Raw genomic sequence first — 23376 nt, forward strand, 5'->3', positions numbered from 1 at the left:
CTAACAGGCCCTGAATGTTTTTAACAGAAAGCTACTCTACATTTTTCTCAGATTTCTAACAGCGTCACACAAATATGTCAGCAGCATTGAGCCATAGGCTTTCCAAAACACCCAGAGCTGCCTGAGAGAGTCACGCTATGAGACGATCAGAATGCTCCTGCAGAGATCTGCCACTCTGAGGCAGCACAATAATGTTTCATTATCTGCTCTCTGAATCTCACCCCCAAAAACTGCTCGTTTGTTCTTCTCTCTAAAACCTTTTCTTTTACCTGAAGATTTACAAGATCCTTATCTGAAATTCTAGGCATGTCCTAACTTGAACGGCCATCCATGACTAATATTTTGACTGATAATGGTGATTTTTGATTAGACAAGCTGCTGAATCATTTGTCTGTTAAAATACTCAAATAAACAGTTTGGCCATGAGGTGCAAGTCAAAGGCTTATCACGCTGGCAGATCCAAGCTAAAATAAAACACACCTTTACAAAGAACACCACTAATAACATGGTTCACAATCAGAAAACAATAGGGCTGCTTTGTGTGCCACACCTGTGTGAGTTATTGCTGCAGACAGCTGAGGCAGCTACAGCTTAAATGGTGCCTCCACGGTGTTTGTCAAGATGAACACTATAAGCTCCATGTCAAAAGAGGATGATGCAAGTGGTTTGTTCAGAAGGATACATTCTGTACTCTAAACACATCCCATCTACAGACTAAAACCGGAATTCTGGACTTTTATTAATAAAAAATGACAGTATTTATTTCTCTGTAGGTGCTATAAACACAGATACAAGGGTGATTAATGATTACTGTGATCAACAAATAACCATTTACTTAGGAAGACAGCATTTTATCATGGATGAGTGTTTGCATCAACTAATTAGCTGTAGAAGGCAGAAAGCAATCATCTTTCCAGGAGCAGGAATAGGAAAAAGGACTGAGGTAAGTTTTCCTTGACTGCCTCAGGGGAACATACAGCTTTGTGTGGAAACATCCACTATCCACATATATAAATATTTACAACTGTGAAGTTCATTTGTGGTCAGAACTCATTTATTAGCACAACAGAAGCACTGTAATTCTGAAATTCAAATGGATTTGTACATACACAATACTTTGCCAGCAACAGCAACTATAACTATTCTGTAAACATCTTCTACAAGGTTTAGGAGTGTGTTCATAGATGAGAAAACCAGAACTGCAGCGTCCGCTCCGATTCATCCCGAAGTGTTCAAGAAGGTTAAGATCAGGACTCGCTCCACACCAATCTTCTTATACCTGTAGCCATGAAAGTGGTTGGAAAACCAGAATTTATTTGTCTGATGTTGTGACCCAATACTTTTGGCAATATTGTGTACATATGCGTGTCATTCTCACCAGTCACTTTATTTGGTACAACTGTTAAAATGCTTGTCGACACCAACAGTGCTTCAAGTAATCACACAGGAGTACATCAGTCCAGTTAGGTATGTAGATGCGGTGAAGACAACTTGCTGAAGTTCACAGCGAGGATCAGGGTGGGGAAGGAAAGAGATTTAAGTCACGTTTAACATTACTGCCAGACAGGCTGGTCTGAGTGTTTTATAAACTGCTGATTTGCTGGGATTTTTACACTCAACCATCTCTTGACTTTACATTAATGACCCAAAAAAAGGAGAAAAAAAGTGCTAAACAGCAGTTGTGTGGACCAAAACGCTGTGTTACTATCAGAAGTCAGGGGAGAAAAGGCAAACTGATTTGTCGACCATAGAAAAGCAACAACAGCTCCAAAAACCATGCATCAAATACAAGTACCATTTCAGAATGCATATCACATCACACCGGCAGTCCATCTGCAGCAGCAGAAGACCAGACTGGGTGCTGGATTATATTCTGGATTACAAACTCTAGAGCTTTTCTCTCACTTTTTATGACTTAGTGCCAGTTTCTAGTTAAATTAATACTTTGAAACATTATAATAGCTGACAAAAACAAACAGATTTTCAGAACTTCAACTTGTGTTTGCAGTCTTCTTTAGCACTCTCCAAATTAATGCCACCATCTCTCCTGGGTGTTCCAAACACATGGGAATGGTGAGGGAATGGTGGTGGAGAGGTGAGGTGTGTTTACATCTGGCAGAAGAATCAAAGGAACAGAACATGATTTAGAACCTAATGTCAGACACATTAAAGCTTTAACTCGTCCAATTGTTACAGCCTCTAGCAGGATGCCAAATATCTCACTCCACCTGGACAGCTCTTATCTTATGGTGTTCATAGCTGTAAATCTGCTGCAGCAACAATCAAAACAAACAAAATAAATGTTACTTTCCAAATGGGTAGATAAGGCTGAAACTGTACCACAGCATGGATACTGTTGCAAAACACTGTAGGCCTGCAGGTGAATGGAGGTCTGAAGCACAGACAGTAGTAACAATAGTAAATGTGCCTGACAGTCAGGCTTTTACATGGATAGTTTTCAGCAGAGTAATCTGTGCCATAAAAGCAGCATAAAAATAAGACATACAGGGGTTGGACAATGAAACTGAAACACCTGTCATTTTAGTGTGGGAGGTTTCATGGCTAAATTGGACCAGCCTGGTAGCCAGTCTTCATTGATTGCACATTGCACCAGTAAGAGCAGAGTGTGAAGGTTCAATTAGCAGGGTAAGAGCACAGTTTTGCTCAAAATATTGAAATGCACACAACATTATGGGTGACATACCAGAGTTCAAAAGAGGACAAATTGTTGGTGCACGTTTTGCTGGCGCATCTGTGACCAAGACAGCAAGTCTTTATGATGTATCAAGAGCCACGGTATCCATGGTAATGTCAGCATACCACCAAGAAGGACGAACCACATCCAACAGGATTAACTGTGGACGCAAGAGGAAGCTGTCTGAAAGGGATGTTCTGGTGCTAACCCGGATTGTATCCAAAAAACATAAAACCACAGCTGCCCAAATCACGGCAGAATTAAATGTGCACCTCAACTCTCCTGTTTCCACCAGAACTGTCCATCAGGAGCTCCACAGGGTCAATATACACGGCCGGGCTGCTATAGCCAAACCTTTGGTCACTCATGCCAATGCCAAACATTGGTTTCAATGGTGCAAGGAGCATAAATCTTGGGCTGTGGACAATGTGAAACATGTATTGTTCTCTGATGAGTCCACCTTTACTGTTTTCCCCACATCCGGGAGAGTTACGGTGTGGAGAAGCCCCAAAGAAGCGTAACACCCAGACTGTTGCATGCCCAGAGTGAAGCATGGGGGTGGATCAGTGATGGTTTGGGCTGCCATATCATGGCATTCCTTTGGCCCAATACTTGTGCTAGATGGGCGCGTCACTGCCAAGGACTACCAAACCATTCTTGAAGACCATGTGCATCCAATGGTTCAAACATTGTATCCTGAAGGTGGTGCCGTATATCAGGATGACAATGCACCAATACACACAGCAAGACTGGTGAAAGATTGGTTTGATGAACATGAAAGTGAAGCTGAACATCTCCCATGGCCTGCACAGTCACCAGATCTAAATATTATTGAGCCACTTTGGGGTGTTTTGGAGGAGCGAGTCAGGAAACGTTTTCCTCCACCAGTATCACGTAGTGACCTGGCCACTATCCTGCAAGAAGAATGGCTTAAAATCCCTCTGACCACTGTGCAGGACTTGTATATGTCATTCCCAAGACGAATTGATGCTGTATTGGCCGCAAAAGGAGGCCCTACACCATACTAATAAATTATTGTGGTCTAAAACCAGGTGTTTCAGTTTCATTGTCCAACCCCTGTAAGTGAAACAACATGCACACTGGTACATTTCTATGAACTGTAAAAAATAACATCCTCTGAAGCCGCCACACAGCCTTCCTGCACGTCTGGTTTATTAAGGGTTCCTGCGTGTTTCTTTATGACAAAATTTCTAGATTGTTTTTACTGCATTTTTATAACATTCTGGAGAAATTATTATTAACCTTAAACCTGCTTGAAGAGCAGTCGATTCTTATTACATGCAACATAACTGGCTTCCAAACCTTGAAAATTGTAAAGTAAAATTCCGTACTTTTCCAGAATTTTCAGGGCTGTTTGGAAACTCTGAAAGGTGTGACCCTTCTCGTTGATTAATATTTGGAATAAATTATTATCTGTCTCTTCATTTCCAATCTGGCACTCCAGCATTTCAGAAACATCCTTCCGCTGATCTGCCTTGCCACACCAGGTGATGCTGCAGCAGAAATGCAGATTCAGAGGCATACTTTAGTCTGCTGTGGCCTTTCCATGCAGCCATGTTGTTATGATTCTGGCACGTCTGCTGGTCCTGCTCTACCCTGTCTCCCTGGCTGCAATCAGCAGATGAGATGCACCTGGTGGCTGCTGCAGTGCAGTGCAATCTGTGGCATTCCAAGCACCTGTTTCTTCCCTGATATATACTGACTCTGACAAGCAGATGGTGCCAGACTTCTGAAAGCCATTGTGTGAGTAGATATCCAGAGTTCTGTCCTGTCTGATCATTGGTTTTTGACCTTGCCTTGTCTCTTGGATTTTGCCTCTCTGCCTGCCCCTTGTTGGACTGTTTGGATTTTGGTTTTCAACCCTGTTTCCTGCATCTGCTTTATGCCTCTGCCTGCCCCTTGCCTGACATCTCTTGTTCCGATCATTGACCTGTTTCTGTCCCTGAATTATTGAGCCAGCCTAGCCCTTGGATTATTCAGCCTAAAGCCACCTGCCTCTCTTACCTGCACTGTGGAGATCTCGGCCTGCCACCCACTGGTTTCAAGTTCAACCCAAGACAATAGCAGGTTAGTGACTTTTCTGATCTTTGCAAGATCTGGAGAAACTACAAGTCTCTAATCCTTCTTTCTGCTTCAGTGATTCCTGGAAGCTGTGGATTTTAATCAGTGACGTTTTCCTGTGGCTGAATAAATCTTTTAATCTTTCAGTTCTGTGTCTGGCTGAATCTTGGATCCACTTGTTTCTGATTTGTAATACATGTTTAGTTTTTACGACAATTGATTGGTCTGTTCTGAGACACACCCTGGAAAGCTAAAACATGTTCATATCACTGAGGAAGCATCACAGTTTTCTGGAGGTTTAACGTTTCCTTCTTAGCTACATATCTATGCTGCTGAGCAGCACAGCTCGTGTCTGCACATGTTCAGAGAAATGGCAACAGACTGCGTTGGTAAGTGACATCAAGAGGAACTTCTAGTTGTCTTTCTTGAATAAGTTCAGTATATTTCACCTGAGCTCCTGCTGACTTGCAGAACAGTAGGTGAAAGGCCGTGAGAGGAAGCAACACTGGAAATTCACAGCTTGTCTGACTGCACGTAACATGTCTGTTTTTGCTCTCCATGCAAGCTGATGAGCCTGATAAGTATTCTGCACCTATCAGTGTTTTTATATCACTCCCTGAAGTTTATTTAAACATAATCATGATTAAGACAAGCCTTGGAGGAGGCCTCTCCCTCTGTGTGGCAAACATATTTAGAGACACATTCTCCTCCCCCCCCCCACTAATCGCAAAGTGTCACATACCATCAGAGATCCATTCTACATTTCATGACTGCTCCAGGCTGGGAAGACATGATTATTCAGTTAACATAGAGCAAACCTTACAATACATTTGATGACTATAAGAAGGCTGCAGTGGGTGTGGTTCATAGAGAGAGTGGAGAGGAGTTAGATACACTGAGGATGTGTTGCTTCCTAAAACCACATTCCTGCATGCTTTTCATTCCTTCCTCAGCTGTCAAATGACGTGCCAAAATATTTTCACATGTCACTCTAAAATCACTTTCAACTCTCACTTCATTTGACCAGGTGCTTTACTCATTTATAGAGAGCATCAGTGCACCTTGACCCAACCCTTCTGACAGGAAACCCACCACACTCTGCAGAGGATGATACAGAAACCCTTCATCTGAAAACACTGGGCACTGCATATGTCCATTCTATTTCACTATTTGTATTCTGTCTGCATTTCAAAGCAAATGAAACATCCTGGCAGACATATAAACTCAACTAGGAGAAAGGTCCTTGCTTGCTAATCAACATTTAAAGCAAGCTGACTTGCCAGTGGAGGCATTAGAAAAGTTTAAACAACTTAAGCTGCCTTCGACACCTTCTGTCCTAGGAATTACCAACAGGGACATGCAGGATCATAAACCCACAGCATGGTTATTTTTCACTTAGGACTAGTTTTAAACTAGCCAGTGGTTGATACTTGGCAGGGAACAGCTCACATTCTGTTTAGAGCAGTGATTCTCGAACGTTGGGGTGGGCCCACCTATGCCCCCGCCCCCAGGGGGGATCAATGTGTCCGGACAGGGGAAGGGGAACCTTTCTGATATTTAGCAACTTGGACCTGTTCAATCAAACATATCAGAGTTTCCATGGTGACATGATGAGGCCCAACAAGCAGCCTCTGTATGCAGAACTCCAGAGGAAAACTTTTAATTCCTCAACAGTTTTAAAGCAAATGTGCTTCCTGATGTCACCTAAATCAAGTTCAGAGCCTGTCTGAGGAACGTTGTTATTTGATGCTACGTGAACGTTGTGAAAGCAGTTAAAGATGGAACAGAACAATAGAAGAAGTAGACTTGAAGACAGATTTGTGCTGTTAAACTTAAAATGATTGAAAAAAGTGGGAAAATATACAGTGATGTATACTACAGAGTAGCTGCTCCTGAATGGCTGCATGTCATGCCGAGCAACCTCAAACCTTTCATAGAGGTGCATGCAAACTCTAGCTCAGACCTTTACACTACAGATGCATCAATCAGAAATCAGAGTATTTTTGTAAATTCTGACCTGCTAATTCTGATTTCAGGAGATTCCTAAATATCTAAATATAATTAACAGCATCCAAAATATTTATTTCTTGCTCTCTTGCAGTAACCACACATTAATAACTGATATTATGTGTAACGGATTAGTTGCTATAAAACCAGTATACTAGCTAAAAACCAAACCATTGTGTTGTTGACACTGTGAACTAGCTTTAACTTCTTATATAGTTTGGTTGTTAGCATGGTTAGCTTCAGTCTAGGAGAATGAAGACCATTTTAAGTGAACTCAGAGATTTCCAGAAGGCTGCTAACATTTTCAGAACACACAGAGGTTGGAAACTGCAAACAATAAGAAGGTATGCAACCGTTTCTTCACTTTAAACTGCTGTAACTTTTACATTACACCATTTTAAATATGCAAGTGTCATGAATAATACAATAGTGTATATTTTTCTGTTAAACATGTAAAACCCATTGGTTTAGAGGCCATGCTCATTCAGAAAAACATCAGTATCACACTAAAGTTGTATAAAACTATTGTTTTGTTTTCAGTTTATGAATATTTTCTTCCATTTCTAGTTTCTCATTTTACATACAGAGTTCTCAGCCCTAAATGGTCTGACGTAGCTTGTCTTTAGAAGAGCAGCTTGTGTTCAAAAAGAGCTGAATGTAGGGGTGGGTGGTATACTGCTAATATATCTGATAATATATGTATCAAATGACAATATCATGATTATCAAGTATAAATCTTCAAAGCAATCTTTCTGCATCTAATGTTTTTGGAGCGTAGCTACTCCCAGTACTCTTAAACCTCCACCCTTCTGGAGAACTCAGAGTTACAAGTATTCAGAGATGCCAAATTTTGAGACAAACAACTTGCTTATGAAGTAAAACAGCTCTAAATCCAGAAGCTGTTGGGATGTAAGCAGGAAGAGACATAGCACACATGCAGCTTTTAGGAACCCAGACTTCCAGGATGATAGAGATGTCTGCTCGTGGCCATCAAACTTACTCAGGTTTTGTGAAAAGCTACACTATGGCTGATAAAAAACGGAGTGAACTAGTTTCAGAGTAAGGACCTTTTGGGAGAAGAGCTGTAAGAGAAGCTGTTCATCCTGCAGACAGAGCAGGGGTCAGGGGCCAAATGGGTTATGGTTTACATTAAATGAATAGTAAATAGGGGTTAGGGTGGAATTAAAAATACTGCAATAAATATTGTGTTTCATGATAATTATTGGGATATTTAAGATCATCAGCCCTCAGTGAACATGTCACATTCTGTGTACAGTACAGACCAAAAGTTTGGACACACCTTCTCATTCAAAGAGTTGTCTATTTTCATGACTATGAATATTGTAGCTTCACACTGAAGGCATCAAAACTATGAATGAACACATGTGGAATTATATACTGAATAAAAAAGTGTGAAACAACTGAAAATATGTCTTATATTCTAGGTTCTTCAAAGTAGCCACCTTCTGCTTTGATTACTGCTCCACACACTCTTGGCATTCTGTTGATGAGCTTCAAGAGGTAGTCACCTGAAATGGTTTTCCAACAGTCTTGAAGGAGTTCCCAGAGATGCTTAGCACTTGTTGGCCTTTTTGCCTTCACTCTATGGTCCAGCTCACCCCAAACCATCTGGATTGGGTTCAGGTCCGGTGACTGGAGGCCAGGTCATCTGGCGCAGCACCCCATCACTCTCCTTCTTGGTCAAATAGCCCTTACACAGCCTGGAGGTGTGTTTGGGGTCATTGTCCTGTTGAAAAATAAATGATGGTCCAACTAAACGCAAACCGGATGGAATAGCATGCCGCTGCAAGATGCTGTGGTAGCCATGCTGGTTCAGTATGTCTTCAATTTTGAATAAATCCCCAACAGTGTCACCATCAAAGCACCCCCACACCATCACACCTCCTCCTCCATGCTTCATGGTGGGAACCAGGCATGTAGAGTCCATCCGTTCACCTCTTCTGCGCCGCACAAAGACACGGTGGTTGGAACTAAAGAGCTCAAACTTGGACTCATCAGACCAAAGCACAGATTTCCACTGGTCTAATGTCCATTCCTTGTGTTCTTTAGCCAAACAAGTCTCTTCTGCTTGTTGCCTGTCCTCAACAGTGGTTTCCTAGCAGCTATTTTACCATGAAGGCCTGATTCACACAGTCTCCTCTTAACAGTTGTTCTAGAGATGTGTCTGCTGCTAGAACTCTGTGTGGCATTGACCTGTTCTCTAATCTGAGCTGCTGTTAACCTGTGATTTCTAAGGCTGGTGACTCGGATGAACTTATCGTCTGCAGCAGAGGTGACTCTTGGTCTTCCTTTCCTGGGGCGGTCTTCATGTGAGCCAGTTTCTTTGTGGCGCTTGATGGTTTTTGCGACTGCACTTGGGGACACTTTCAAAGTTTTCCCAATTGTTCGGACTGACTGACCTCATTTCTTAAAGTAATGATGGCCACTCGTTTTTCTTTACTTAGCTGCTTTTTCTTGCCATAATACAAATTCTAACAGTCTATTCAGTAGGACTATCAGCTGTGTACTGTATCCACCTCCTGCACAACACAACTGATGGTCCCAACCCCATTTATAAGGCTTGAAATCCCACTTATTAAACCTGACAGGGCACACCTGTGAAGTGAAAACCATTTCAGGTGACTACCTCTTGAAGCTCATCAACAGAATGCCAAGAGTGTGCGGAGCAGTAATCAAAGCAAAAGGTGGCTGCTTTGAAGAACCTAGAATATAAGACATATTTTCAGTTGTTTCTCACTTTTTTGCTCAGTATATAATTCCACATGTTAATTCATAGTTTTGATGCCTTCAGTGTAAAGCTACAATATTCATAGTCATGAAAATAAAGACAACTCTTTGAATGAGAAGGTGTGTCCAAACTTTTGGTCTGTACTATATATGCCTATCTGCACACATGAATGGAATGATAATATAAAAACACCTATAAAAGTAGTAGAAAATACAAGACAAAACCACTCTAAGAGTTTTTTTCAGCTAAAACAGAATGTTTTTCTGTAGTGGTCTATCTTGTTGAAACTTCTCTAAATATATAATAAATAAGTTTTATCTTCCTTTCCTTGTTCTCTACATGCCTGTTCCATTGAACCAGAGGCCAGTCAAAGCACAAAAACATCACCAAACTAACGTTTAAATTCATACCTTTATTCAGCAACAAAAACCTGCTCTGACAGAAATGTTTAAACCAATAGGCAGGTATCCATAGCTACATGTGATGAGGATCACATGTAGCATTAGTCTGGATATAGAAGGGATGATTATGGTGTCATCTGTGGGGATAGTGAGACTGCTTACCTTTAAAGTAGCTCTTGACCCTCAGGTAGCCCACACTGAGGCGCAGGACTGAGAGTTTGTCCAGACGGGAGCGAACCTCGTCAGGGAAGGGGAGGAGCTCCATCAGTCTGTCCAGCTCCCCGTTTAGCCGATCCCGGTGGCGCTTTGAAGGGTTCGATTTAACAACGTCATTACTTTCAGCAGCCTTCTTCCTAAGGGGTGAAAAGAAAATAACGGAGAAGTTAAAACCTGCCTAACCAGCTCCTCCATAAGCATTGCAATGGGGGTTGCATTGTGAGATGTGGTAATTAACCAATTAACAAGCAACATACACATCACGGAAATACATATCAGCAAAGAGTCTCTTTTCACTCATCTGAAAGTGACTTCAAAGAGCCGTGAACAATAAGACCATGTTGAAAGGAAAGTTTAAACCAGAGAACCACTCAGCTTTGTGGGTGATTATTGCTTCTAGTCTATATCTAACTAGCTGATATAAATCTGTGTGCTTTGGACAACTTGCTCTTCTCCTATTTTATTGCTTAACTCTCACTGTCAAAAAGGGAAGTTCTCATTTTAGACTAAGTCATTTAAACAGGAAACATATGGTGCTTTTACAGAGCTAGAACAGGAAAATGGGGAGTGTTCACCTTATCAAACCGGTTAGATCTAACAGAAATAAAACACTAACAAGGACAAACACTGCCACAGTTAGATTATTAGATTATACTCAATTATATTAAATGTATTACTTGTTTAACATCTCTAATGTTGGCAGTGTTGTGCTCTGCATTCAGCTGTGTATTAACACAACACCAAGGAGAAGCAGCTGTTGGTGCCTTTCAGTCTGGGAAGGGTTTTAGGTCTGGACCAGAAAGAGCCCAAACTGAACTAGGTTCAGCAGGAGAGAATGTTCATGACAATGCAGCAAGCAAAAGAAAAGCAACAACAACAGTGTAAAACATAAAATAGTTTTTTTTCCGAACAAACCACAGGAGTCCTGGAACAATGGCCAGAAATTGTTCCAGAGCCAACAGGTTTGGTGATTTGGACTTGTTTTGCTGTCACAGCACCTGAGTACCTAGCAGTCATCCAGTCAGCTATGTACTACTCTTTATAATAAAGTATTACTGTAGAGGCTTGGCTGAAACGGGCCCGTGCAACAGGTCAATGATCACAAATACAGCTGCAGATCCATCACAGAATGGCTAAACATCCAACATGATGTCACAATATTCCTGTCAAAGTTCAAAAGTCAACCCAATCCAAATGCAGAAGAGGACCTCAACAGAGCTGTGCAGAGACTGTAAACAAGCCCAAAGGTGGTGAAGCAGGGCTGAAGAGAAGAGGGGGTCAAACTTCCTCTATGATGGTGTGATAGACAGAGAGTCATACAGAAATCCACTACTTCAGGTTTCACTTAATGTTTGTTCAAACAAAGATGAATAAAACAATATTATGGTTGAGGTGCAAACACACCCTCCATTTCTGCTACCTGTATGACCCCTTCTCTTTTCCAATGGTTATAATCAGTCTGACAGAGAGAGGTATCCCAATCCTTGTGGTTTTTAGTACAACAATGACCATCAGTGGGACCCTTTGTGAGGTTCCTTGAGACGACATTGTTGTAAATAAGCGCCGTTTCATTAAATAATCTGAACTGAAACTATCTGTGTAGTTATGCTGCTATAGGCTTAGGCTGCTGGAGGACATAATGACCACTTTCACCCTCTTCGCTACATTCTCACACTACTCTCCAATTTTGCATTATTTGCTGTTATTTCAGGTTTAAACTTTGTTCTCTCTTTTCTCTTTCTAGAAGCTACACCTGGCCTGGCTCTTTGTCTACCTGTGACACCTTTCTGGAGAGTGGAATTGTCTGAGCTTCTGCTAGCAACAACTTAATGCTCACCCTCTACAGATGATCCACATAGCCCTGTCTTTTAGTGTTTAACCCTTTCTCTCTCCTAGACATGGCTACTGACTGAGCTTCTACTGTGACTAACTCTATGTGCTCTCTTTCAGACTCTAAACTGAAATCTGGTTCAGAGTTTATCTGTTCTTTCTTTCTAGATGAAACGATGCCCTAAAGGAGCTACATCATTAACATTTACTTTTCCTTATAGAACGTACTCCTGGATCAGTGCTTCTTTGTCTCTTTGTGTCTCTGCTCTGTTCTCTCAAACCCCCAGTCGGTCGTGGCGCATGGCCGCTCATACTGAGCCTGGTTCTGGTTCTGCTGGAGGTTTCTTCCTGTTAAAAGGAGGTTTTTCCTCTCCACTGTAGCTACATGCATGCTCAGTATGAGGGATTGCTGCAAAGTCAACGCCAGTGACGTCCACTGTCTATACATGCTCATCCAGGAGGAGTGAATGTTGCAAGTCATGACTGGATGCAATCTGTGGGTTTCCTTGATAGAAAAACTTTTTATCCAATTTGAATAAATAACTGAATCTGACTGAACTGTTCAATGGTTAGGATTAATAGGAATGTATGAACCTGACTGTTGTGAAGAGCCTTGAGACAACATGTGTTGTGAATTGGCGCTATAGAAATAAAACTGAATTGAATTGAATTTTGACATCAATTGTTTTCTACCAAAAAGTCTCCTAGCCACAGCAACTACCTGTCTGAGAGCAGACCCAGAGCCAGCTGTTAGGACTGATCACAGAGGCACGATTTTTTCAAATCACAGGAACAGTTCACTGACATGGACAGCAGCCAACTATACCAGCCAAACTCATTCTGCTGGCTGTTTAAGAAAAGCCATCCAGACTGTGAGAGAAGCTTTGTTTCATCTGGATGACTTCTGCTGTGCTGAATCTCATCATCCCTGAAGAATCACAGCCTCTCTGGAAATTGTCAGTGGGCCACAGAGACCCTTGCTCCTCCATCTGTTTAAACTGGTCCCAGCTGACAGCAGCAGGCAGACTAGATGCTGCCTCAGGTACACTCACGTTCCTGACATAACACAACTGCAACTTCTCCCTGACAGAACGGCAGGTTTCACTAGAACCTCCAACAGCAACGAGGTGTGAAAGGAATACATGAAATGAGTATGAAAGGACGCATGGCTGTTATGAAAGATTCCGAAGTAGACAGCACCATAAAACTAAAACCATACCAAATGGGTGGAATTGACCAGCACCCGCAGAAACGTTAGTGGCAGATTTTAGTAAACACAAACAGTGTGTGAACACTGGGTTCCAAGACACTCGGTGGTGTCTGCACCACTCAGCAACACAACAAATCTGTTGTGTTGCTTTATTTAAAGAAATATATAGAATATTCCAGTAGCTGCAAATAACTTGGTCTTATTTATTATTATTTGACACAATTATTAATTCCTATTTCATTTATGTGTAAGTACCTTTATATTTTATTTCATATTTTAATGTATTACTTTTTCAATTTTAGATTTGTCAACAAAGATTGCGGAAGTACACTACACTACTGATTTTATTTCAGTGTATTTTATATAGTAAAAATAATCTCATTATTAAAAGTGGTTACAAGCCTTTATTCCAAGACTTATCCTATTTAATAATGTATATGATGTAATTAAATATTATCTCTATTAAAATGTTTATTCCAAAAATATTTGAATAAACAGTCAGTTACTTTAGAGGAAGAAGGCATCAAGGAAAATGTGGTTTAAAGGCATTAAATGTTCTGCAAGTACAATAAATGTGTTTTCTTCCCAAATACATTAATATTTTTTAAACAATTGTTATTTCAGTGTTCACCAAAATAATCATGGCATGTACAATGAATCAGCTGATTTGAAAATGGCAGCATTATCAGGAAATTTTATTAAAAGAACTACTTATTGTTAAAAACAGGAACTTTCAGGAAGCTTCAGGGGGATGTTTCACAAACTGCTATTAGTAATAAAACCAGTGTCAGCAGCTCTTTATAGCAGTAAGTAAAATGTAACATCATACTAAGTCTACTGATGTTAGAGAGGATGAGGAGTCAGCTGGTGACATAATTCCAGAAACAACAGACTGCTGTGAGGGATTCTGAGGTCTGTGGCGGTGAAGACTTATGGACACACATAACACAAAGTTTGACCAGTTCTAATCGCATCAGATCACATGGTTTCATGCCTGAAACCTGGAGGACAATTCAGAGACATTTTTGCAGTCCGTGTTTTTTTTCTTTAGAGAAACTTTGGTTAATGACAGGCTATTAAATTTCCTCCTCCACCGCTAACTCGCACGCTGCCCTCATACTGGAGCTCTACCTTCTCAGAAATGATCTCACTCTGCAAAAATGCTCTGCAGAGACAAAAGCAGAACAATTTTCTCTTCCTTGATTTTAGGACTCACGTGGGTCGAGCAGATATTGGGGTGTTCTGTCTGAAGGAATCATGTTTTAACAAATTTCTCTGTTTCCATCTGGATTTGTGATCGGAGCAGGACAACTCATCCAGTTCTGCCTGGACTATGTTTGTCTGCTGGAAGCAGGCTGGACGTCAGCCTGATGCTAAAGGATGGCTCAGTGGCACAAAGAGGCTTCAGAACACAGACAGCTCAAACCAAATAACATGCCATACAATAAAAAGATGAATGGGCTAGAACAAGATCAGCCACATCAGTTACAGTCTGCAGCATAAACAATGTGGAGTCACTTTAAAATAAGTTTCCACTTCTGCTCTGAAAAACACATATTTATTCAATGTTTAGAAAAGTAGCAACCAAAAGTAGAACTAAGAGAAGCAAGATGGTGGAATGATGTGAAGGCCAAACAGAACTCCAGATGGCCCTGAGATTAAAAGGGATAAACGTGTGTCTTCTGACTACAACATCAATGTTGTACCGATATCTCCTATACAAACAGCAAGACATAACATAAAAAACATATTACAGACACCTCAGACAGAAAGAAGTTTTATTGTTCAATAACCACCAGAAGTGTCTACTGTTATTTGTATTAACACTACAGGAAATTAAGTTTGAACCAGGGCTGGAACCCAACTGATATTTGTGAAACATGAATGGATTCAGAAGAGTTCATATAGTGCATATCAGACTAAACCGTGTCCCTACATGGTGATTAAATCAAACTAAACCTTTCGGGCATGCCTGTAGAGGGAACACCTCAAACACTCGACTGATTCCTTATGATTTTCTCATGATGTCACACAGGGGAGCCAAGATACCAGGAAGAGAATTTTGGACCTCCACAAGTCTGGTTCACCCTTGAGTACAATCTCCAGATGCCTGAAGGTGTCATGTTCATCTTTCAAACAGTAACACATGAGTATAAACAGTATGAGAATGTCCAGCCACCATAGTACTCAGGAAGGAAACTGGTTCTGTGTCCCTGAGATGAACATTTCCTGGTGTGAAATGTGTGAAACAGTGGTCTGATGAAATTAAAATAGAAGTGTGGCCATAATGACCATTTGGATGGAAAAAAAGCGAAAGGCAGTGAAGTGTTTGTGGGTGTTTTGATGCAACTGGTGAACTGGTGGACCACACAAACAAGATGGCCTTATGAACATTATGTGAACATTATGTGAAGTATTGGAGCAATATCTAAAGACATGACCTGGGAAGTTAAGGCTTGGGCACAACTTGGTCTTCGAACACCCCAAACATACCACCAAGTTAGTTTCAAAACGGCTTTAAGACAACAACGTGAAACTTGACTCAGTGACACCAATTCTGTCTAAAGCAATGGCTAAAAATGACCCGTGTCATTTCGATCCAAAAAGGAATTCTACCAAATACTAATGAATAGTTTATAATATTCTGAGTTTGAATACATTTTTAAAAAATCTCTCATTATTCTAGAATTTTTGGAATACTGACTGACCTAAAACAGGAAACATTTTTACAGTTAATAGAAACTGCCATGAACGGCTCTTGAAGTGGACCCAAATGCAGACAGGCAGGAGGCAAAGTGGTTTGGTGAGAAGCAAGGTTTAATTTAACCAAAACTTACAGGGAGGTATGTGCAAGCAGCTGCAGCCATGGACATGGATAGGCTTGGCAAGCCAAACCATCATAGACAGACATGGACAACAGACTTGGCAAGAATGGAGGAGAACAGAATGAACCAGCAAGGAACAAACATAAATCATGTGTATTTATTGGGCATGGAACAGGTGATGCAATGACACTGATTAACAAAGTGCAGGTGGACCGAATGAAGCTGATTGCAAGCTGACTGTGGCAGGGAGTGGAAACAAGACATAGCTGGAACTAAACAGGAATGCAAGGACAGTCAAACCTAAGGAGCATCTTGTAGATAAAACAGAGCATAAAATGAAATGCACTATAAATAGAATACAAGAATCATAAGAAATTAAACCTAAGGAAAGAACTAAAGCAACACCTGGAAAACAATGATCAGAAGCAAGATGTCACGGTTCTGTCACGGTTTACTTGGAATTGGACCCAGAATGCAGACGAGCAGGCAGCGTGATGGTAAGTGAAAAAGATTTAATAACGAAAACTCACTCATACAGGAGGCAGGAACCAAAAACAAGAGGAGGCAAGACAGGGCATGGCATGATCAAAAAATACGACTTGAGCATCAAACTTGACACATGGCATGAGAGTGAAAGATGTTCGCGAAAGACTAACGAACAGGTGTGAATATATCGAGGGAAACCAGGGGAGCCAGGGCCAGATTAACTTGGACAGGTGAGCCCGAACTAACTTAATGACAGACAGACAAAACGGGATGCGGCAAACAACAGAGACTCTAATAAAGAACTAGAAAAACCTGAATCTAAAGCATAACAGATCCGAGAAAACTAAACTGACAAAACATGAACAAGACGACAAAACAAAGCTATGACCAGGAAAATAAACAGAAACATGATTCAAAACTTGAACAGTGAAAAACATAAGGAAAAACCCCAAAACCAAAAACCAAACAACCCTACATCATGACACAAGATCTAAAACAACCAGAAAAACAATCAGAATCAGAGAAAACCCCAAAATAAAACTCCAACACCTTTAAATCATGATATAACCTGTGATTTCACCATGAATACACCAAGTGCTGTACAAAAGAAAGTAAAATAAAAAATATAGTTTAAAAAAACCGTTTTAAAGATCTTAAGCTCAGTGGGAGAGTCCTGCAGCTTATAAGTGGCACAGTCAGCAGCCCCTGCTGATAGGTCTTCTAGAATCTACTACAGATGTATGGGTTTAAATGTCCTGTGATTTTTGCCAGTGCTTGTCCATGCAAAGTTCTGTAGGTATGAGCAGGGATGCTATACTGTATTTCGAAGAGCCAATTAGAAAGCAGTGTGACTTCTACTGCTATGAAGCCTGGCAGAACAGAACCTTGAGCTACACCATGATAGAGAAGACGTGAAGAAGAACTTCAATGTGAAGCATCTAATGGAATGTATCAGTCCAACAGATATGAAGAAAACCACATTTAACCACTTTTGTTTTGCGTTAAGAGTTTCACTAGACTTTGTCTCTTTCACTACACATTTCTGTCATAAACCTAAAAAGGCGACTCTCCTCTGGCCATGAATAAACCACAGGTGGAGACAGTAAAATCCAACACAGCTGGATTTCACAAATGATTTCACAAATGAAGTGGGCAATGTAAGAGGACAGCCGGTGTGATGTAGCATTGACGTCACCACTACACAATAAATCTGTGTCAGAAGTCTCCCCATGCCAACAATGCTGGACAAATCTTGTGCAGTAATCCAGTTGTTGGTCCTCCTACCTGTGGGGTGAAAGCCACAAGGGCAAATGATAATGGAGACTGTCTGCTGAGATCTTCATCCCTCCTCGTCAGAACTGTTTATTTCCCAAGCAACTGAAAAATATTCCTTTATGTAATGATTCTTCTTCTGGAAGGGGTGTTTCAAAGCTACAGGACTAAAACTTATGATACTCCTGATTCTTTGTAACATGTAAGGAAAGTGTTGATTATTTTTCTGTTTTAATTAGGGATGAACAATATATCAGCATTACCTTCGGTATCGGCCTGCTAAGTAAAACTGGGCAGATCTTAATAACCATTATTTGTTACCATGTTGTTGCTGTTTGTGTATTAGAGTGTGACACGGGAGCGGATTTTCTCTCCTGTCCCATCCTGCTCCCACAGAAAAATGTCTTGTCCCATCCCAATCCCAGGCCAGCATAACAAAAAAAATCCTGTCCCATCCAACTCCTGGTAAATTGACTCCCACTCCTGTGCCACTCCCATTTTTGTTTTCTTCATTTAGTTTTTGGCAATTTCTTTGTTTGAAGGACCAGTTAGGTCCCTGTTTTTAGCTGTAGTAAAGGCCAGTTAAAGTAAAAAGAATAATAATGAAGAAATAATAAAATATCAAACAAGGAAACAGACCATGCCTATCTTAGCTGAATAAACAAAATGTACATAGTTGTATTTTACTCATTTATTAAGTGACTGTTTCCTTTGAACAATGACATTACTTTTATGTTTCAAGTTGCTGAAACAAAAGAAAAATGCACCTAGTAAGAGAACTGTTCTTGGTGAACAAAAGGCCAAAAAGGCAAAACCTTCATAATTTAGAAACTGTACCTCAATGGTTCACAGCCCTGGTCCTCAGGGACCCCTTCCCTGCAAGTTTTAGATGTGTGTCTGCTCCAGAACACTGATTCAAATTCTGACATGACCTCCTATACAGGCATCAAGAATGGAGGGTCAAACTGGACAAAACTTACTACAATAAATCATCATTAAATAAATAAATGTTGTGAATATCCAATAAGTGAAGTAAATGTAACATTAAATGTGCCATAATTAAAGAGGTAACATTTTATTTATTTCACTACATCATTAGAAACAATAAATGTTCCATTATATCATGAAATAGACTATTATTCAATTAATGTGCCACTGAATAATTAAGTATTACATTGTAAAGACAACATGACGTAATTAGTGGTACACTTAACTCTTTAATGATGTATTAAATAAATGTAATTAATTGGACATTCAATTTGTTTGTATTTCACAACGTATTTATTTAATATCTTCCCTTGATGAAGCCTTTCTACGGAGCCCGTGAGGGGACATGGGGAAATTCTTTTTCTTTTGCGTCCCCACGCAATACCTTTTGCGTTCTCACGCAATAGTCTTTGCGTTATCTCGCAATACTTTGTGGGATAGTTTCCAAACCAGATAACTGCAAAAATGGAACAAACACTGGACCCGTTTTTGAAATTTATTGAGTTTTATTTTGAAATTGGCCTTAAATAAAATGATCTCCAATCAGACTTAAAGACAGTTATTATCCACATGCTGTCAAACTACTGAACTCTGGACAATAATACTGCACAAAATCGCATCTGTGACACTTTGTTTGCTTATTGCTGCTGCACGATGTATACTTTTTTTTTTGCACGCCATTAATGCTTTTCTTTTTATCATGAGTTGAACAGTTCTTCTTATCCTAAGTATTTAATCGCATTGTTGACTGCATGTTAACCTGCATATGACAAATAAACCATATCAATGACATATCAGTGTTGTTTGTTTTGTGAGCAGTTTCTCATCTGTGCTGCTGTTCCAAAATGCACAGCTTTCTCAAGGAGATTAACAACTTTTGCGAGTGAACGAAAAAGTATTGCGTGGGGACGCCAAAGAAAAAATTTCCACCATGTCCCTTCGCGGGCTCCGTACCTTTCCCCTCTACTGTGGCAAAGGCTCTTAAATCTTTAGTGCACATGCGAGCAATTTGTTGATCAGATGAGACTTGACACATGATGGTACTTTTCGTTTGACGAATGAAGAGATGTAGGGCTGATTCAATCCAGAATCTGCCTTACAAGTGTCCCTTAATCACTGGTGAACTTGATTACGACTAAATACATTTTACAAGCAGCAGACTGCGTGTTAACACCGCTACATTCAACTCTCCTGAAGTCCGGTAATATTTGCAACTTTCCAGTCTCTATGAGTTTTGTTGGCCCCGTCCCAATACCCTCACTACACCCTCTATGAAGTGTGTACTTTGGATAAGTCCTTACTTCTGACTTTACGTTACAAATCCAATTTTACCATGTCCAGTTCTCCACCTGCAATTGCTCCCTCCATTCTGAACCAGGTGGAAAATATTGATCAGAAGCACTGTTGGCTTGTGGGTCATGTAGTTCGTTTGACTCGCATTATAGTATAGGCTTCTTGGAAAAAAAGTACACAATGGCGGCGTCGATCCAAGTTTTTTATTTCTTAAAAGTTTATAACAAAGTCTCAGTTTTACATTTCCAAAGACAATTGATCCTAGTTTGTTTTCCCTCCTATTGGTTAGCTCCCGCTCCCCTCTGCTCCCGTTCATTTTTATCCTGTACCGTCCGCTGTCTCCCATCCAGCGGGATTCCCAAAAAAAATGTCAGCCTCTATTGTGTATGTGTTTCAGGAGAGGGAGGGGTGGTGGTTGGCCATGTGGTATTTGTTTAGGCATGTGAAAGGATTGCAGCGCAGGACAGTAGGGTGTTTAACTAATGCAGAGAAGCAATGTCAGCATAGGGGTCGTTTTCTCACGGTGTTAATGTTTATCAGGGAAAGTCTCATGCACTTCTTCAATTGTTACATCATAACTTCAAGTCTGTATGCTAAAATAAATAAATACAGTAAAAGAGGTAAAGGGGTATGAGGAGATAGGCACAAGCACCACTGTACCCTACAAGGACATGCGGGTATAGATAATGGCTGGCTGGCTGGCTGCCTGGACGGATGGATGGACGGACGGGTGGATGGATGGATAGCTGGACGGACAGATGGAAGGACGGATGGACGGACGGATAGATGGATGGATGGCTGGACGGACGGATGGATGGATGGATGGCTGGCTGGCTGGATGGATGGATGGACGGATGGGTGGATGATGGATGGATGGAAGGATGGATGGATGGACGGACGGGTGGAAGGATGGATGGATCAATGGACGGGTGGATGGATGGACGGACGGACAGATGGACGGGTGGATGGATGGATGGCTGGACGGACGGACGGACGGGTGGATGGCTGGATGGATGGGTGGATGGATGGACGGACGGACGGTTGGGTGGATGGATGGACGGACAGGCGGATGGCTGGATGGATGGGTAAATGGACGGACGGACGGCTGGCTGGACGGACGGATGGACGGGTGGACGGACGGGTGGACGGACGGGTGGATGGCTGGCTGGACGGACGGATGGGTGGATGTAAGGATGGATGCATGGCTGGCTGGACGGACGGGTGGATGTATGGGTGGACGGCTGGCTGGCTGGTTGGATGAATGGATGGACGGATGGATGGATGGATGGACAGATGGACGAATGGATGGATGGATGGCTGGCAGGCTGGATGAATGGATGGATGGATAGATAGATAGGTGGATGAAGTGAGGAGGAGCTCTGTATTGAATCAACCCATCTACCTGCATGAATTTCTTATATGGACTGTGCACTAATAGAATTTTGATCCCTCTTCACTCAGGCTGTCATTGCACAATAAAATAATTGTATGTTGATGGTAGAAAGACTACATTTTGGTCAATCTAAACTACATACATATTTCCACAAATACACCACCAGTGTGCCTGCCCAGCACCACCCCAGCAGACAATAATTAACCCGGATTGCCAAGAGGAGAACCTCTCACAACAACCAGTAAAAGGACCGCTGGTTCTGATAACAGAGCGAAAATAAGAAAAAACCGAAAACAGGTTTAGAGTGGGTATTTGGAGCTTTCAGTCATGCTGCGCAGCACGTACGCAGAGTAAATTAGCCGTGAATAATGAGACGGTAACCAGCAGTGCGTTCAGTGCCATATACTACAGTACCTTACAAAAGTAATTTACATTTTGTCATGTTATATCAGCAAAATTCTCTTTTATGGGATAGAAGTGAGTGGAAAATAGTTTTGAGCTCTGTTACCTCTGATAGTCCTAAGGACGGTTGGGTTATAGAACAATATCATCCCAAGCTGTCAACATCACACAGAGAACTGTTCAATCTATGATCTAAACATTAAGACAGCTGCTGACCTACAAAGACATGGTCATCTACCTTAACTGACAGCCTGGACAAAGAGAGAATTAATTAGAGAAGCAGCCAAGAGGCCCATGGTAACTCTGGAGGAGCTGCAAAGATCCACAGCTTAGTTGGAACAATCTGTTGATGAAAACTGTTTGCGCACACAAAAACGTAGTTGTGTATTCCATAAATCTGACCTTCACAGAAGACCACTGAGGAAAACACTATTGTTAAAAGAAAGCCATGTTTCCAGTTTGCCAGAAGTCATATAGAGGACTCCTGTAGAGTAAACATGTGGAAGAAATGCTGTAGTCTCTATGAGACCAACATGTAGGAGTGGCTTACCTACAAAGGGCTATATGTGGTTGAAAACTAATGCTCCAGATCAGTCTAAAAACAATATCTCCATGGTGACCAATGGTTGGGGTGATGGATGGAGGTAAGTGCAGGATTATCCTGTAGGAAAACCTGTATGAGGCTGCAAAAACCTTGATACTGGAGTGGAGGTTCACCTTCCAGCAGGACAAAAACCCTAAAAATACAGCCAGAGCCACAATGGAATTGTTTCAATATTCAAAGTTCAGACCTAAATTAAGTTTGAGCTATTTTGCAAAGAAGAATGGGTGCAAATATCAGTCTGTGCCTGAGCAAAACAGGCAGAGACATATCCTAAAGACTTACATTATGTCTTTATAATTGTCATTCTTTACCTGTATGAGTCAAGCCAGGTAAAAATAACCCAAATATGTCATGTTTTGGCCTATAAGTGACAACTGAAAAAAACAATAAAAATAGCTTTCATCATTCTAAAAATGACATGATTGTAATATCATTAATGTTTTGTCTTATCTTCATTTATTTATACTCATTCGTTTCTATAGATCACAAAAAAATCTTTTGTTCGGCACACAAACAATTTGCCATGATGTGAACAACATTATGAAGGACACTGTCCTAATTTATTCCTGATTCAAAGTTGTATAGAAAAGTAAGCAGTAAATGGTGCACTTACTTTCTCTAAAAAAAGAGTCTGCACCATCCCAATTTGGTTTGGTAGTAGGCTGCACAGCAAAATGAATCAGAAAGAAGCACAGCAGGAGTCCCAGTAATAAAAGGCAATCTTAACGGGCAGCTCTGCCATGGAATGCCCCGATGTAGTGACCACAACATTTTGTGCTCGGGCTCAATAGTGCCTTTGTGCAGCAGAGCCCAGCTGGCTGTGCAGGAAACCTCAGCTCAGAATCTCCAGAAACAAAGATCTTGCACTGGGAACCGTCAGATCCTTATGGGCAGAGACCATGTATCTATGCTAGACCCTGAGAG

At 41.1% G+C, this 23376-nt stretch overlaps 1 protein-coding gene across 3 annotated transcripts in view; it reads right to left on the minus strand.

The window, feature by feature from the left end:
- LOC124871117 (aryl hydrocarbon receptor-like) overlaps positions 1-23376 on the minus strand; it is a 47718-nt gene that overhangs the window by 16166 nt on the left and 8176 nt on the right. For 2 of the 3 annotated variants that reach the window (XM_047370126.1, XM_047370125.1), the window contains exon 2: positions 10097-10287. In XM_047370126.1, coding sequence (XP_047226082.1) covers positions 10097-10287 — 191 coding nt within the window. Of the gene's footprint in view, positions 1-10096; positions 10288-23376 lie in introns of those variants that run through there. The other variant, XM_047370127.1, reaches the window with a different exon arrangement.

This window comes from Girardinichthys multiradiatus, chromosome 7 (genome assembly GCF_021462225.1).
Source record: "Girardinichthys multiradiatus isolate DD_20200921_A chromosome 7, DD_fGirMul_XY1, whole genome shotgun sequence".
Classification (NCBI taxonomy): Eukaryota; Metazoa; Chordata; class Actinopteri; order Cyprinodontiformes; family Goodeidae; genus Girardinichthys; species Girardinichthys multiradiatus.